General features: G+C 38.3%; 1 protein-coding gene across 2 annotated transcripts; it reads right to left on the bottom strand.

Moving 5' to 3' along the window:
• Positions 1-9037: 9037 nt before the first annotated feature.
• LOC137586666 (uncharacterized) lies at positions 9038-10209 on the bottom strand. 2 transcript variants are annotated; one of them, XM_068302784.1, is made up of 2 exons: positions 9993-10209; positions 9038-9934 (listed from the first exon to the last, which is right to left on the bottom strand). In XM_068302784.1, exon 2 carries the CDS (start codon positions 9838-9840, stop codon positions 9229-9231), a length of 612 nt encoding a protein of 203 aa, XP_068158885.1. In that variant the 5' UTR covers positions 9841-9934; positions 9993-10209; the 3' UTR covers positions 9038-9228. The 2 variants fall into 2 exon arrangements, with proteins under 2 accessions (XP_068158885.1, XP_068158884.1); XM_068302783.1 differs by having other exon boundaries at positions 9038-9920; positions 9993-10208.
• Positions 10210-19310: the final 9101 nt, after the last annotated feature.

Genomic DNA, 19310 nt, shown 5'->3' with positions numbered 1-19310 from the left:
TTCGTTGACAACTGACCCAAACTGACCGACTTGATTGACTTCACAGCTCTCATCCAACAGGCTAATTGGGCAAGTTCCACACTAAATTTGAAAGTCTTTATTAACGCCCCAGAGCTATCCAAAAAGCTATGCTACTTGAGAATTAAAACTGCTCGACAAATTTAATTTAATTATAGGCTGGAGGCAAATGCGACACCTGTTTCTAGGCACAGTGGTTCCACATCCATCAGGTGTGTCTTGGCAAAAGGAGAACTCCAACAGCCTAACGGTGCTGGTCATGTCTCATGGTCATTGCTTTTTGTCTTAGACCTAACCTTGGACTTACAGTTTTTCGCCATCATCTACATATCCCACAGATTTCTTCCCTCGCATAAAGTGTCTAGAGAACATGCGTTTAACCGGTGGCCAGGTTTGGCGGATTTCAATTAAAAAGCCATTCGAAATATAATTAAAAGCTTCGCTTTGCTTGAACAGAACTAAAATTCAATTAAAACAAATGTCGACCGCCCCTATTTATCGTGGGAAAAATATAAAAAAACCGGGGAACGAAAAGGGGGGAGCGAGGGGCGAGCAAAACAAACTTGATTAGTGGCCAAGCAAAACTAATAATAGAGAAATTTAAAACAAATTGGAAACAATGCAAAGTAAATGAGACCCACCTACAAAAAATTAATTTCAAGAGCTTAATTAAGGCCTCCCCTTTAAGTCTGTACAGAACATTCTGAATGCATTTTCTAGATAATTAAAGTCCATTCACAAGTTACGCACGATTTCATTAATTTAGATTGAAGGCAATACAGTTAGTAACGTGTTTTAGCTAGCTCTTTTGAGATGTTCTCTCCGGAAAAGGATTCCAGTAACTTGCAATGATGTCTTTATACGATCAGAATATTGAAAATTATTATATTCTCTCCATAAGCGGATCTAGGGCTGTAAAATGGGTGACAGTTGCCCCTTAAAGTATGCAATAAGCAGTCTAGAAATGCGTCTTTTAAAGCATTCAAAGAACTTTTGGAATGTGCTTGTTGATAGAGTCGTTTTTAATTTCAAGGCATACAAAAAGTTATAAATTTGTTAAGAACAATGACTATCATATTGCATATGGCATACTTTAAGGGGCAGCTCTAGATCCACCTATGATTCTCTCGAGTTTACTGTAATATTCATTGGAATTGCTGTCGATTTGGGTTTTAAAAAGGTCTGCAAAGGTCTGTATATCGAATGCGTTCTCTTGCCTTCATCATATTATGCCTATCAATGGAAATCGACTCAAACTCATTAGCATTTGTTACTTCTAGATAAACGTACGTACTTAATGTAACGTCAACATGGCAAACATATATCGTGGGTTCACCTTAATTTAATGATTTTTTTCTGCTTTGGGTTCTTTTTATTTTTATTTTTTTGATTTTTGCAACATTTTTCATTAAACTGTGTTAATATCGAAATCGTGAGCTTTATGCAAATTTATTGTTAATGAAAAATACCAAAAAAGAGAAAAAAAAACCAAAAAGTATGGCCAAACACGAAAAGAACTTGCCAAAAACAGAGCTCAAAAGACTCAAGAGAGATCAAAAGAGTCATCGATGCAGTTGCAGTTGCAGTTGCAACAGAAGTATCAGATTTCAACCAAAACTGTCCCCCACGTTGGACGCCATTTACATTTGCATATATATTTTTGGGCCATTTAGAAGGTTTAACATTTGGTAAATCTCATTAGACTGTCACAGGTGAGGTGAGAAATGTAAATATCAGGTGGGTGGACAAATCGCTCAACTGAAATGGACTTTTTTTTAGCAATGAATGAAGAAATGAAGAGAACGCAACCCTTTGGATATATTGCTATGGTTGAGTTCAGTTTTGTTTTGGTTTTTTTGCTCCTTCTTCTTGCCAATCGTACGTACCTTCACCCTTCTCCATTCGAATGCTTCATCATCATCAACTTTGAAAACGAAAAACAAAAAATACTGAACAAGTCAAATGGCATTTTTCCACTTCTTGTCTCTCGTCGCACTGATGATGGCGGCTTCTGCTTCTGTTTGTCTAAGCACATTTTGAAGCACGTTTCTGGTTTTTAGGTTTGAACATTTTTTTTTTTTGTTGTTTTATGTATTTGTATATATGTATATATATATTTTCAAGCCTTTCACAACACAGTTGCCACAACTAATGCAAATAAATTTTTAGACACTAACTTGTCAACGGTTTTGCTTGCTTGCTTTGCTCATCATTTGAAGTAGGAGACCGAGACAGAGGAGTCATCATCATCATCATCATCATCATCATCACTCCCGTCATCATTCTCGTTATCATCCATGCTAGGCATTTGACTTGTGCTTAACAAGTGATTGTTGTGGCGTGATTAATTTTTAGGCAATACCGACAAATGAAATTTACCCAAATATGGCATATACCCTATATACATACACACATAAGTGTATAAAGATTTGATACCCCATAGAGATACTTTTCTAAGGCATGTGGAATTGGCCACTAAGATATTTCTACCTTCAGCCTTAAGTACTTGTTCCTTCTTCTCGATTTCGACTCTAAGAAATGAATGAATGGGTTTGGATTTAGAAACAAGGATTCATCATTTGAGAAAGTCTCTCTTTGCAAGGACAGTTGTGTTGTTTACAGTGACCTGGCTCAACTCCTATTAAAAATGGTCACCAAAGTATGGATGAACCGATGAAATAGTTGTTCCCAACACTCTTGTTCATCTCAAGAATAGAAAAACCGACTGCTTCTAGGGTTTGATATTCATCAATGAATGTTCAATGATCCTTTGAATCGATTGCTGAGAATATTTTAGTAAGAGGTAATGTAATTGTCGAATTCAAATATGTTTCTATTGTAAGTGCCAAAGCCGCCGGCATTCATTATTTATTACTGTTGCCTGTTGCTTGGTTCACATTAAACTTTTCCATGTTTCCTCTTTTGTGCAAAACTGTCAATGTTAAATGCTGGAAAACTTAAATCGAAACGCGCCATTCCATTGTTGTTTGCTCGCTGACTGGCTGACTGACTGGCTGGCTGGCTGACTGCCTCGCTGGGTCGTTTTGTTGGTAGGCTCCTTGGGTACGTTCCATGGGTTTTGTAATGATGAACAATTATTTGCAATTGCACAAACATTCTTTTGTTATTTCTGTTGTTCTGTTTGGTTTTTCTGACTTGCAAGAGATGCCGCAGCTGCTGCTGCTGCCGCTCAGAATATTGTTGACAATGGATCTAGGCCCAAAGTTCGATCAATCGATCACTTGGAGTCAAAGTTATTCACTTAAGTCAATCAATTTGATTTGTTTATTATTTTTGCCATTTCAAAGTTCGAATTTGATAGATTTTGTTTACATTTGCTTTTTGTTTTTCTTCCATTTAAATGAATGCTTTGTTTTTACACTAATTTTGTTTTGTTTTATGCAAATTGGATGGACAAAGAAACAAAAAATCTTTTGCAAAAACGGAAGTTCATTAGGCACGAACGCAACGAGACGCAACGAAACGCAAAACTCACAGAGACACAATTCAAAACTTAAGTTTTCTGTTGTAATTTCCCATCAATACGATGAAAAGAAAAAACAAAAGGGAAATGAATACATGTAGCAATCGTTTAAGCCAAAATGTTGTCTGGGCTTAGATATTTTCCATCCATCCAAGTCATTGGATTTCGGGGCACACCTCGTCAGGAACCATCATCATCTCGCATGATGTGTGTGCTCTTTGATTAAACTGTCCTTGGCATTAGGTTGATTGCCATTTTATGATAGACAATCCTCTTTTATATTAATCAATAATTCTGCTGGCTCGTTGACTCAACAAAAATTTAAGCATATTTAAAAGAACATTTAAATTTTTATAATCACTTTTTGGAAAATCTTGATCTGTTGACACATTTACTTTATTATTATATTTTACATAAAATTATGGAAGAATATTAATAGATATTAATAATTGATAGAAGAATATAAAAAATTTCGAATCAAATTTTGGAAAACTTTGCCTCTGAGAGACGAGAGAAGTTAGAATAGAGTTTAAAACTATATCTAGTCTTAAAACTACAAAATATGATTAAATTTTAATGTCTCTACTTGTCCCAGCTAAATGACAGTTTGTTCCTATGATTTGTGTAAAAAAGAACTGTTTTGGTTATCCTTAAAGTCCACAAGTCTCTAAGATCTATTAGATGTTCTCCTTCCTGACAGTTGATGCCCCTGAGTCGAAATAGAGTTTCTTTGGTTTCTTTGTTGTTTAAACATTTTGCGTTTTAGCGTTGGCGTTGGCGTTTCTACTGCATAATTTGGCGAATTTTGTTTCCTACACTCAAAACTGAAAGCCAAACTCAAACACCAGCTAAGAGAGAAAGAAAAAAAACCAAAAAATCTGCTTCCTTATTTGTATGTACATTAAAACGAGCGAATAGACGATAGCAACACAATAGACCAAGTACTTGAGCTAAATCTTTATATGAGCATATGTCTGTGGAGGAGTGGGAAGGGGGAGGGAGCCGGTAGCCAATGATCCACTCACATTCAGAATGAATGGTTTGGGGGGTTGGGGGGAGGCGAGCAACAACCACTGTGCGCCACATTTAGTCAAGACCCAAGACCCAGGTGGTGCTTGATGCTTTTGATACTGAAGTAAAGTACAACGACTTCTACTACATACTTGTGTGTGTGTGTGTGTGTGTGTGTGCGGGGGCGTTCAATTAGCCCAAAAAGTCATACATATTTTTTTGGCCGCCCTCTAATCTTATCGCCACAAATTGATCTCTCCGCTGAGGTTGGGTCTTAGAACTTGAGTTTGAATTTTATAGGTGCGCCCATTGCGAACTTAAATTGTTTGTAACTTGTGTCTTGTGTCTTGTATCTATCTCTATCTGAGTAGAGGTACACAATACATCAATCAATCAATCAGTCAATCGATGGAGTCTACCCTGGGACAGAGAATCAAAGTCATATAGAAACTGTTTATCAAGTAGTTTGATTTATTTTTATCTCATCTGGTTCCACTGTGCCTTCCACTCCACATACATATGGCTTTTGGACTCAATTAAACTATTTGGAAAGATATTTTTTTCGATATTTTCAACGCAATTGTTAAAAATAAATAAATTTGTTTGTTTATTCTAATCCGAAAAATAAATAACGTCTTTTTTTTGCTGCTGTTCTCTGAGGGCCTTGAGATCATCGATGGAGTGAGCTAGCATGCGTGCTTAAAATTTTTACTCACACGATTCCCATTCCCATTCCGATTCCGAGTCCGACTTCCATTCCCAGCCGCTACACTTCTGGTACCCTTTTGGCCATTGGGCTTTTGGCTTTCTGAAATCCGTTTAAATGAAATTTACTTACAATACACTTACCATGTGTCCAATTGATTGACTCGAATGTTTTTCTGGCTTCTTTTGTCTTTTTATGTTTGTTGTGTCTATTTATTTATTGACCATTTTGTTTGCATTTTTCGTGCTTTGAATGTTTAAAACATTTCATATATGTATATGTATGTACGTGTATGTCTATATGTTTCCAAGTCATTCAACTAGCTGTGTCTCTGACATTTCACTTGAAAGTCAAGGTCAATTATTATTATGTAAGCGATCAAATGCAATGAGATTGTCAATTTAGATCGCTCCAATCGGCTTAGATCAGTTTTGGTCAGCGTGAGTGAGTCAGATCGCTGATCATCAGATGGCAGGCAATCTGTTAGAATTTGAAATTGATGCCATTTGGCAAATGTTAACTGACATTTGTCAAACAAAGCCAATTGACAATTGTAGGACACACACACACACATCTGTCGTTCTCTTTCCAAGCATTCCAAATTGATTCTAATTAAATCAAAACCAAAGTTATTCAATCGAATGATAAGAACTACATCTGATCCCAAGAGAATAAGAGAGTCAATGAACTTGATTATAATCAAACTCCTTTAAGGAATAAAGCCATCATCTTTCTTTTTATAGTTTTGAAATGAACTTAGACATAACATTAGATCCAAATTGGATTCCAGAAGCAAATTGATCTCTGTAGAGCTCAAAAGGTCTCAAAAACAGAAGATACAGATGAAGACAGATATAAGTATAGACAAAGATAAAGTTGCGCCCTTTCACGTTTGCCGCATAAAATGTCAGACTCTTTTCCAGCCTCCTTTTAACTTAATTGCCAGAGTTGAAATATTAAAGACCTGACCCCCCGTCCTAACCTTTTCACATTTCGTGGAATGGCAGATGATTTTTGCTGTCTAAAAATAAATAATAAGTTATACATATATATGGGAGTGGAATCAGCCAAAGAGATGCCTCTCCCTCATCATCATCATCATCATCATCATCATCTGAACTGATCAAAGAGAAGTAAAAAACCAAAATAACCGCAGAAGCCAAATGCAACTGGAAAAAAAAAAACTTTGAAATTCGGTTCTATTGTTTTCGCCATGATTGGATTTTTCTTGCCTTTTTTTTTTTTTTGATTTTGATTTTGTGGTTGCCTCTGCCTTTTGCGTTGATGTTGAGCTTCATGCAACATTAGTCAATGACATTCGCGGCAGTTGTAGCTGTTGCTTGTTGCTTGCAACATCATCTTGCATTTGAAAATGATTATATTTTGTTGTTGTTTTTGTTATTTTTCGTTGACTTATGCAACATATTACAATAAATGCAGATTTCAAGTTTCAAAGGGGCATAAGAAAATGTCATAAGAATCTAATCCAGACCAGGCGAACAGGTGAACAGAAATGATTGGAAAATGCATATTGCATAGCTAATTAGTTAAGAAACATAATGCAAATTGTGTATTGCAAATTGCAAATGGAAATTAATGACAGGAAGTCTTCGACTATCGACTGCGAATACAACGAAACGAAAACGTCAACCACAGACTACAACATCAATTGCCGCATTTTGGTGATGTCATCAAAGAAATTCAATAATTGCACATAGAGAAAGAGAGAGAGAGAAAGAGAGAAAATTGCTACAACAACATATACAGATTGAAATAGTAAATAGTTTGATGACTAGATGAATGGTGGCAAGTGGCAAGTGGCAAGAGGTAATCACGTTGCAGGTAACAGAGTGAAGGAGATGGACGCCAGTCCAACCTCCTTATGCGTTTTGTATTTTTCCCTAGCATTTTGAAACAGGAAACTCGTTTGTTAGTTTTAACTCAATGCAATTGCTGCAGCAGCAATGTTTTGTGGCAACAGCAACGGCAACTTTGTATTTCGCTTCGTCTTCTTCTCCTTTTTGCTACTTTGTTGCAAGCACACACACACTCACACTGACGATTTCCATCGATTTGCCACACACTCGGTGTAACATTAATTGAATATGAAATTGGCAACATCAAAACTACAGCAACAAACTACATAATAAACGCCATTAATTAGAGCAAACGTAATTTAAAGGCATTAGCTTACCATTCAAATGAATCTTCTTTTGTTTCAACACAAAAACGAACAAAAACTATATTTATTTGAGGAATAATCAGAGAATATTTAGAGTACTTTAGCTTAAAGTAATCTAAATCAGTCAACTCTTAAATTTGACCATTGCCAACAAAGAGTCAATAGAATATATAGAAGCTTTGATCGTTCCTCTGGCAGATATAGTCCAATATAGTTATCTCTACCCGTGATAACAAAAAGAAAGGCTAGTTCTTTTGGTTGAACTTGGTTTTTTTAGACAACAAAATTGTTTGGTACTTTTCTTCCTACCAAAAACAAAACCTTTGTCTTTTATGGTGTTCAAACCAAAAGACCAAGAGACCAAATTGATGTTTTCACAAGAGACCCCAAGACATGGGGATAAAAGTGTGTTACTGTGGTTTGGCTTTTCCAGAGCAGCAGCAGCAGGCAGCAATAACAAAGTTGATTTCCTCTTTCATGGCCTGGCAAATGTTTCCTGCTTCGTGCTGTAGCTTCGTTTCACCAAAGATTGTCAACATTTTTCCAAAATGTTTTGCATGCCCGACAAAAAACAGAAAAGCCAAAACTTTCTCCTCCCCCCCCATCGAAATTGTTTTCGCATTCGACTTAAATTGGCAAGCAAACCGTGTTTTTCACATACAAAAAAGAAACATTAGAATGGCCAATTTAAAGATCTTAAGGAAAATGGGGTAGATGCATCTTTCGACTATATAGAAACGTTCTTGAGGAAACCCATCGTCATCATAAACATAAGTCTTCATCAAAGTGTCACTTGAATCTTTTAATATGTTTGAACGGCAGCGGCCATGATTACATTTAAGATTCATATTTACTTCTGCCTTTTTTCTGTTTTTTTTAGTAAGTAGACTTAAGTGAGTTGTTGCGCCTTGGTCTTGCTCTTGTCATAACAAAATCAAAATCCAAATTCTTCTCAATTACATTGCCATCTCCATTTGGTAGATCTCGCATGGAACGAGCATGAAGTGCTCCAATCTCAAGTGCAGCAGCCGCCACACAGCACTTGACAACGACAACAACACGATTAACTGGCTCGAATTCGAGTTTTGTGTTTGGAGTTTGAGGTTTCTCTCTGTCCCCATGGGTTTTAGTGCAAGCTATGTAAGTCAACCACACAACCAACCAGCCAGCCAGCCAACCAGCCAACTGAGCCAGAGATTGTTGTTTTAATTAACGAGCTCAATTGCCATCAAGTTCATATGGAGCTCACAAAGCTTTTGATTCTCCTCTATGAATATCTCATCATCATAGAACATTAATATACATACACAAACATATTTCATCTCTCAATCAAGGGGGCAACATGTTCCAACTCAAAGCCTGCTTTATGATCATTTACCATTAACTAATTTGATCTAGATGTTTGAATGCAAATGTGAATTTGCAATTGCACAGAGAACGAATCTCATCGGCGATTGAATACAAAAGCTAAACTGGATGCCAGGAGATGGCAAGAAAATTGCCGAATGTTGGTGCTTATTAAAACTTGTCAAAGTGATGCAAGAATATCGATAAAATTTGGAATGTGATGAGTGCCATTTATCGATTATCGATAATGGCTGGAATACAAACCTTGAAATAGAAACGAGCATCTGTATTACGTGATACCTTGTTGTAGTTATATTTTATGTTAATTGTTCTTGTGTAATGTTTGATTCAAAAGCAGTGGGATACAGAAGCGGACCCATAGGAGTTCTGGCGGTAGTGATGGTGATGATGGTTGGTGACGGGGGAATGCGTACCTATGGTTAGCTAGTTTGGTTACGCATCTCGACTGGCTCTCTCTCTCTAGGCAAATCGCATACATTTGGCCTTCTGGGTATATGTGACCGCGCCATATTCCTCCACAATCTGGTCTATGGCTATCTTGTTGAGATTCTCCAGATACAATCGTGTTTTGCGCGATTGTATAATGTAGCTGATGACATCGTGCATGTTATCAAAGAATAAGAAGCCAGCTGTGCCGCAGCTTAGATCCAGATAACGGAACCGATTGACATCGCATGTACAGCCATCGAATAGGAAGTAGATAAAATCGCTATTATTATGATAGCGAAAGACAACATAGTTGCCCCATGGTGCCATAACAAAGACACGTTCGGCACACCGAAAACCGGCGCGTAATAGCTTACAGATGCTATCATAGCATCCATTCTCCGAGCCGACAACAGCCATAGTTTCCGGTATACGCAATAGGGCTGGATAATGGTTCGGTTGGGCACGCATCACATCATGGGGTCCGGTGGCTTCTGGACATGGATCCAATGGTTGCATTTCCTTTGGCTTTTCGGGACATGGCGGACATTCGGGTACTACCACAGCTGGTGCTACTGCTGCTGCCTTCTTACCCTTCTTACCCTTCTTTCCCTTTCCCTTCTTGCCTTTGCCTTTCTTCCCCATGTAAAGGCCGCTTTGCTACTCTCACTCCTTCTTAATGGTTATTGATGATGGTTGCCAGCATATTTGGGTGGATGGTGTACCTGTAAGTAGTCCTCTTCTCTCAAGATCCAGATGTCCTGTTCAGGATATTTCCTTGTGTTTTCTAGTCTTACCTGTAGTTTACTTTTTTGCACTGCAATTGATTTTTTTTTGTGTTTTGGTTTTTTATGTGTTTTGGTTTTTTTTTTTTTGTTTAGAATTTTGATTACCAAAAAGGATTTTCTAAAAGGTTTTTTTTTTTTTTAAATTTTTTTTACACAGTTTTTTTTTTTTTTGTTTGTAATAATTTTTATTTAATTTTTATCCGAGAGTGTGTGCTGTGTGTACACAAGCAAATTTAGTTCTGATATAAATTCTGATGTGGCTCTCTGTAAGGCCTAAACTCCTAACCCAAAAATTCGAAAAGCCAGGCTAACTTGATTAAACAAAATTTTCGAGTCCCTAGTAAAGCACACACACAGACACACACACCGACACACAATTGATGTGTTGGCTAACCATAAGTGTTGACTAAGGCCTTATGGATGTCATTCCCGTTTGGCTCCTCCTCGCATTTAGCTTTTGTGGCTATAGCGGGTGAAGTGTTGCCTCATCCAAGCGAATAATAAATGCCACAACATCCCATGTAAATGCTTGGCTAATAGACAAGCTCAGTGGCTCTTTGTCTATTGGTGTACGGGCTAAAAGTGAATTTGCAGTTTCTGTGGTCGTTCGTTTTTGATCGTGCCATCTTTAGTTGCAGCATCTCTCACTTAACTTGTTATATAATACAAACTGATTGTAAATAGCAAAACTTTGATTTCTTTATTCAATTATTTGCATTTTTTTCTTCATCTTTTTTACACATTTTGTGGCTACCTTTCAACCGGTTCAATTGTGCATCATCCGATACATCTATACAATTTTTCAATGGTTTTGACGCCATTTTTAAAACACCTGTGATTGAGTAAGGAATAATTGGCAAACAACATACATAACTAAAACTTGCAACATTGAGGGTCTAAAGTTTAGAATGGGTCATATTACAAACGCCAAGTTTAGATGATATCGACAATAATGAAACACATCTGATCGCCTCTCTTTAGGGGGCGGGTATTAAAACCAATAATCATAGAGTTGAAGTACAAAAACTGACAAGACTAAAGCCAACTATTTAGGTTAAGATAGATGAAATTGTCAGCGATGACCATTTATAGAAAACCAACGTTATCAATAACGAATTTCAGAAGTGTCATCGCTGGCAATCTTCAGAAAAGTTTTCAGACATTAGCAAAAGAGTCATCGATAACCCTTCCAGATATATAATCGGTCACAATTTGAAAAATATAATCAAATATCATCGATAAGAAAATCCAGATGACAAATTTCAAAAATGTCATCAATGACATTTGTCATCAAATGACAATTTGACCCTCGTCATCGATGACAAATTTCAGAAATGTCATCAATAAAGAAGTCCAGAAGTCTCATCGCTGGCAATCTTAAGAAAAGTTATCGGTGACAATTTCAGATGTCCTCGTGGACAGTTTTGGGTATGGCAAAGATAATTAGATTATCAGGAAAATTCCTATCTAACCAAAATTTAAGTTCGTTTCATTAAGTTTTTTTGTTGGAAAATGTTGATGTTGATTGCACCGTTATTGATGCTAGCAAAAACTTCTATCGAAGAGAATGAAAATTTACGAATTTTCTGCAATATGTTGCTCACAGGCAAATAGCTTTTAAGCTACTCGATTAAGCAGATTTCAATACCAAGCTGTTGGCTTTTGCTATGTATCCACATGGCGTATACTTAATGCATGAACCATGCAAAAGCTCATAGAGCTTGGGCTGAATAAGTTTTGCGAAACTTTTTCTGCATTTTAAGGGGAAATAGACAAAAGACACGAATTTCAGTTTTTTTTTTTGGGATTACTTCTCTGTGTGTGTTTGTGTGTGGGTAGGTGTAGGGTGTGTGTAACGTATGTATATGAGGTGCGGTCTGTTGGCCCCTTCCAAACCTAGCCAATGCCCGCATAAACCATTTGCTACAATCTCTGGGCCCTCCTCTACCCATACCTTTCTCACCCACATCCCGCATTGCTTTTCTCTGCCATTTGTGACTGTTGCGATTCCGACTAAGGCTCTGACTCTGACTCTCGCTGTCCCTGCTGCTTCTGGCTGCTTCTGGCTGCTGCTGGCTGCCTGCTGGCCGTGGCTCAAGTGTTCGAGTACTTAAAGTTGGCAAACATTTGCAATTCTGAATTACATTGCCCATTCCCATACGATTTTCTTTAAAAAGGAAAACAACAAAAAATTCGAACCAAAGTGCGAACACAAAAAAAAATATGTAGAACAGTGCAACGAACCTTTTGCCTGAGCCTTCCAAGCGACGCCAACAAGTCTGGGTCATGTTACACCAAAAAAAGAGAATAGAAAAAACACATACTAAAAACTGTGTGTGTGTGTGTGTAAAAGAAAACATGCATAAATAGGGTCAATTGCAAACTGCAAGAGAATAACTGTAGAAAAGGAAAGAGAAATCATATTAATAATCATAAATGTGAAAAAGAAAAAATATGCAAAAATAAACAATAAAAGAGAAAACAAAATAAAGAAGGAAAAATTGAACTGCTCGCCGCCGTGTTGCACGTACATTATTCTCTACATCGGATGGGCATATTAAAAAACTTTCAAGCATCGGGGCCAGGACTTTCAATTGAACCTTGCCTTAAGCATACTTAATCCTAATTCCGCCCACGCCTCTTGCCCACCTGGACCCGACACCCCATCACCATCGACCCAGAGCCGCGACCCTCAAACCACAACCCTCGAAACCAAACCCATTGTAGCTTTAAGTTTGCCCCAAAAAAAAAAACAAAATAAAAAAAAAAAAAAAAAGAGAAATTTTACGAGTTTCCTGTTCAATGGAGTTTCGGTTTTTGCACGTAGGCAAACGAATTGTTTGTTATCGTTTCTCTCCCTACCTTAATGATCCAAATGCTTGGCTTGGCTTGGCTTGGCCTGACTTGGCTTGGCTTGGTTTGGTTTGGGTTTGGGTTTGGTTGGCTGTCCTGACCTAACCTGAACCCTGAAAACTGGAACCAAAGTCAAAGTAGCTTTAATATACCTAAGCTTTTGCTAATGGGAAAATATATGTATGTATGCGTGTGTGCGTGTGTATGATGTGGCCAGGCATGGCAGGGTTAGGCAAATGGAATGGTGGATTAAAGTGACTTTTAAAGAGACAACGGATTAATGTGCTTGCACTTGACTTTTGTATGCATGAAATTTGCATATGAAATAAACGAAATAATCCTCAACTAGCTAAATCAACACAAGGCACACGCACGCTCCACACTAAAAGTCAATCCTTTAAATATGTTTCAAGACAAAAACGAAGAAACCCTTCAAAGATGCTCATGCTTGATGTTGATGTTGCTGATGATGATGATGATTGAAAATTCGCACGTTTATTTTGATATTCTTTTTCTAAGGCTAAAGAAAGCCAAACCAGAAGGTAGCTGGCTGCATAGAAATGCGCTTAAGCTTAAGAAATATGCAAACAATTCGTATCGCATAAGCAAACACACAGAAAACACTTCAAAGGGAAGGCTGGGGGAGAGAGAGAAAACCGCGGACAAATCGACGACGCCGGGCACCGACACCAGGCCCACCATCAACTGGAGCATGTCGACAGCCGTTGCCGCCGTGTGTAAACATATCAATGTAAAAAAAAACGTGAAACAGAGAAAATCCTGCAAGAAAACCAATATGTTCATGTCATTATTTAAGCCAAAATACGAATGCTATATACACTTGCGACGAAGAGTTCCTTTGCCAGAGCAGGTTAAAAACCCCTTTGGATGGTCTCTTCTAAGCTGCATTTCATAACTTTTACGAACAGCAGTTAGAGCATTCCGAAAACCATGACTCTAACTGAAATTGGAAAAGTTGAAAGTTGAAAGATTTATGGTAATGAAAGAGTATGTTATCGTTAGGGTATACGAACAAGAGAAACGCAACGAATGGAAACGAAAATGTAACGAAAACGAATAGTGGTGACCCCGACGTGGCATGATGATGACTGTGCCAACATCAATAGCAGCTTTTAAAGGTGTTGTGATGATAAAGCGATTTGGCGAATAGAATAACAGAAACAACAACACAAAGTGCTTGGCTCAGCACAAAGGAGACTGGACATAGCAAAGGCAGGATATTGGGGCACAAAGAAAGTGTATGTACATACATACACATACATATACATATAGTGCTCTGCATACACCGAAAACACAAACAGGCGTAACAAGAACAAACCTTGGTAATGATGATGATGGTGTAAGTAAATGTAGAGGCATGAGAATTAAGTGGAGGCTGGTGCTAAGAGTAGGTAAGAGGTGAGAGGAAACCTAAACCAAACAACAAAATTGTCATCACAGGAAGAAGAAAAAACTCATGTTCAGCAATGCCATCGTCGATGCCTTCGATTGATGATGATAATACCTAATAGCATAATTAGGTAACGAAATAAATATACTATATACATACATACATACACCGAAAATATATGTGGGTATAGAAGACAACAGAGGAACAGATTCTAACAACCTGTGCGAAAATCCTGTTTCTGCTTTTGTTCCGCCTTCGCCTGACGCTTAATGATGAGAAATCAATGAGGCCAATGAAGGAAGCATTTTCATTGCTTTTGTGTTACACCTTGAATTATTTATTGCACGCCATTATTATCATCATCATCAACATCATCACGCATCTTGGGCACAGAACTCACTGTGTGAGTGCCGTCAGCTTACCTAGCAAATGAAATAAGAGAACAGGGAACACGGAACAGGGACCAGAGACCAGGGCATTGTATACGGCAAGGCATGGCACGGCAATCGCAGCCAAAGTGATGCTCTATGTATGCTGTGATTGATGGAGGCCATTTAGAATGGTGTGTGACACACTTTTTGGCCTTCTCCGCCACAAGGTGAACTATTTCAATGAGAGCGTAGGGTTAACCAAAAAAAAAAAAAAGAAAACAATGAAGGATTTGAAAACCGATTTAAAAACTAGTTTACAAAATGCGTTTCAATTTGTGCACACAAGAGGGAGAGACACGTGTCAAACTACATGACGTTATTAGCGCTAATTGTGCCTAAGTGAGGAATTAGGTAAATTTTATGACTTAAAGCCGCAGCGCCCCAAAACCCACACGAACACGGACTGACACACTTAACCAAGAACCCATTGCCTATGGCTCACTCATCTCTCATATGCCGCCGTCGACTGGTAAAGGCAAGCAATCAAACCGGAACAACACCAAAAGCAACAGTAAGAGAAACATTGTTACCTGATGCCAGCCAGTCACACTTTCTCTCTCTCTCACTCTCTCTGTCTCTGTGTCTATCTAGCCATTCGTTCTCTCCACTTACTGCTTATGACAGGCTCCAACACGAAGGAGAACAAGAAGGAGCGAATGCCACAGGGAACGGTGAGGGAAAAGACAACGACAGGCGCTTTTGACGTTGACAGCCGCCGTTCTATCCAAAGTGCCGCAAGCCCCTCCATCCGCCATTCACCATCCATTTTGGCCGCATTCTAGCCATAGGTGTCGTCGCTTTTTCCAAGTGATGATGAATGTGACGCCTTAACATCATCCACAATGTTGTTGGTGTGCGTTGTGTTTTTTGTTGCGCCCATTTCCTCTCTATACTTATGTGCGTGTGTCGCTCTCTCTCTTTATGTGTGTGTGTGTGTGTGTTGGTGTTTAACTTGTGACTTGTAACTGACGACACGTCTACGATTTCCATACCTGCTTCCGTTTCCTACTCATTTCACCACCACCATCAGGTGCTGCAAGGTATGTAGACAGGCACGTGTCTGCCCATACCCATACCTCATATCCAGTCCCCCAGTCATAACCATATACATTTGTATATGTATATATAACGTCATTTACCATTCCCCGCAATTTTCCACTGACGATTTGTTTTAATGAAATTATTGTCATGAATTATAAATGGAGCGTATGGCACACATTTTATACATAATTTGACTATAATTAATTCTTCTATGACAAGTAGAAATGCATTTGTTGCTGTATTTGGTTGTGATTCGCAACTGGTTTAAGGTACTCGGTAGGGGGAAACATCTTCGGCATACACACATTTCATTGAATCAGTGCCAAGTAGGTTGGAAAACTATGCCAAAATAACAACATTTCGAGTTGAGACTTGAAGTCGCCACAAAATGCAACTGTAACTGGACGAAGGAACTGTTGAAGGACAAGACCAACTAAGTTCATTGCCTGCAATCCATTTCTATGGCGTGGATTTACAATGGAGGAAAAGATCCAGCTCAGCATCATGGCACGGCATTAGTATTGTATCTATTCTTTTGGTATTTTTCATTTTCATAGGGTTCAAGAGTGGTGGGGGGAGGGAGGGAGAAATTGGGAATTGAGAAGATTCCCCTTGCTTGCTTGTTATTAGTCATTTGCTTTTGCTTTACCAAAACTAGGCGTGGCTGCATGGTGAGGCTGCGAGAGGTGAAAGCAAAATGAGGGAGATACATAGAGCGCAGAACAGCAAAACATTGATAATAAACAAAACTCTTGATTGAAAACTAACAAAGCAAACGTCATGGCTCAGTAAATTGCACAAAATGCACCCAAGAGAGTGAATTGAAGGGGTGGTATGAGGAGATTGGCGGAGGGCGAGAGAACCCCTCTCATCATGAGTGCGGGGAATGGTACGAAAACTAACAAGAGAATAGAAAACAATGCAACTAAGACATACCAAGAGAGAGAGAGTGAGAGAGAGAGAGATGGAATGAGACAGGTAGACAGTTCGCCAGAAGGACATTCAGAGCAAAAAACAGAGACAAAACAAATCACAACTAAGCCGCTTTGTCAGCTTAACCAAACACCGCAGGCATAAAACCATCCACGCCCACTTCCACGCTTCCACACACTGTTTCGCCCACTCTTCCACGTTTATGCCCACGCTCTATTTAGCTCTAATTATGAGGCCAATACAACCGCAAATGATTAGAGCAAAAGATCCCACAAATGATGTTAGACAAAAATTTTAAAAGCTGTGACCAACTAAACGTTAAACGTTACCACAAGCTTGTCAACAGGTTAACCAAACAACACAAACAAACATTAGCAACATTTTTGTGGTTAATATCCATGAAATTGTTTTAAATATTCATACAAAAACGGAACATTATTTGACTAGGCGTATCATGAAACCATGCCAATCGAACATGTCTGAAATGGATAAGACACAAATCTATGGCTTAAGTAACATAACAATCCCTTTCTATCTGTAAGTTAATTACCATTAAACCGCAACTTCACGCTGTTTATATAGATTCTATTCTCCTTCTCCAAGGGGGAATCTTTTGTATTTAGTTACATGAAACAATCTTGTGTGCTGAATTGTTTATGTTTAAATCACAGACCACATTCCTTTTGTGTGGAAAAGTGTATGCATCTTATGTTAGGCCATTATTAAATACTCCACATGGATGAGGCAATCAACGGCATGCCAAGAATTGAAGTTAAGGGGACACTCATATGACACATACCATTCCAATATTACCCCGAAGCCAAAGAAGAGACTAGAGAACAAGAAAAGAGGAAAGATAAAAATAAAATGGTGTGGGGTGTAATAGTGATTCAGTGTACACACAGTGTCACCAGATAAGGGAAACCAGTCAGAGACATTCAAGCAGGCAGAGCCAGAGACACAAATCAGGAAGGAAGCTAGTGAAATTCTTTACAATACTTTTGACATTTCATTTATGCCATGATATGCCATCACTTCATGCCCACTGCCAGAGACTGGCCCTCAAAAACAGCAGAGTCAATCTCAATAACCAAGTTTGTGTATGTTAAGGCATTTCCAGCATCTGCAATGAATTTGGTTTTACCATCGCCATCGCCATCACCATCATCACCATCGCATTCTTTCGTTTACCCTCTTTCTTAACTACCCATTCCCAATGCCATGCATTTTCTTCACTGTATTTCTTTGTGTACTGTGTAATTGGCTAAGGGGTATATTGATTCAGAAGCAGAGAAGGATGGCCGTTGAGAGGCAGGGAGGGGTACCCATCAACAGTCAAAAGAAACACGAAATCCGGGCAATGGACAAGAGACAATGACGTGTTACTAAAACTATTGCCTACTTCTCAGGGCTTTTTTTAGAAAGCGCTTGGGAAAAGAGTGCTCAATAGGTCGACTACATAAGTAACTTTCATGATGATTTTTCTTCTTTATTCTAATCTCATTTGCTCCTTGGCCAAACGCTTTGGTTGTTTGACCAAACTTGAATGAGTAAGCAAATTGTTTAAGATTGACTGGGGCGGGACGAAGTGAAAGCAAAGAAGGAATCAATGTGATTTGAATGCTATATCGGACAAAGCATTTGTAGGCCAACCAAGTGGAGGAGTAAGCGAAGGAAGCGAAAGATGAGAAAGAGAAGGCATAGCTGCCAATAAAATTTCATCTCAATGATTCATCATTTTGTTGCTTTGTCGGCGATGAACTGAAAGAGAGACTGAGAAAGAGAGAGAGAGATGCTTCCTTTTCCTTTTCCTGTTGCTGTTGCTATTGCTCTTCCGAAGCTGTGACCACATTCTGCGTTATGTACTTACGCCCTCTAACTCCTGCTCCTATCTCCGTTTCTCTCCGCTTCGCCCTGTCTATACCAATATTCTAATATAAACAAACTTTGAGAGCTACAGAGGCTGAACTAAGCCAACTGCAAGTGTTGTTGGTGGCCATCTTAGGAAAGAAATTGAATTCAGTAAAAAAAAGAAATGTAATGCCTTAAATCAGCAGATGCAATATGGTATAGTGATTTACAATCTTCATAAATAATCGAAAAACTTTCCCTTTCTGCAGTTATGTAGGCAATTCAATAAGTTGGAATGCCAACATAAGCAGCTAAGACTAATATAGGTTATTTATTAATAAACATATGATTATAACGTATTGGTTTGGAGATACATACTTTAAGTGAAAGGTTTTTGAATTATCTATAAAAATATTTGGTATTTAGGTACAAACGGTTGTTCAATTGGTTTCAATTTAGTTCCGCTATCAATCAATCCCTTAAACAATATACTTATTGTCGTGTTTTTGTGATTTGTTCCTGTCTATTTGGCTCTGTAACAGCGCATCAATCGATTTTACTTTTGGGGCTTAAGTCTCTCCAAAGTAAGACTGAAGTTCCTAAAAAAAAGAAAGAAAGAATAAAAAAAAGTAAAGAAAAGAAAAGAAGAGAAAGCAACGAAAACACACACACACATACAAATTGTGCTTAAGTTTTATTGTATTCCAATCTCATTAACTTCTTTTATTATTATTTGTATTTTGCTTTTGCTTTCGCATTCTTTCTTCCTAGCTGGCGCTTCTGCCACCTTCTCCTCAATCTGTCAGC

The sequence above is a fragment of the Drosophila tropicalis genome, unplaced genomic scaffold (genome assembly GCF_018151085.1).
Source record: "Drosophila tropicalis isolate 14030-0801.00 unplaced genomic scaffold, ASM1815108v1 contig_158, whole genome shotgun sequence".
NCBI lineage: Eukaryota > Metazoa > Arthropoda > Insecta > Diptera > Drosophilidae > Drosophila > Drosophila tropicalis.
This window is presented reverse-complemented; position numbering and strand designations above follow the sequence as displayed.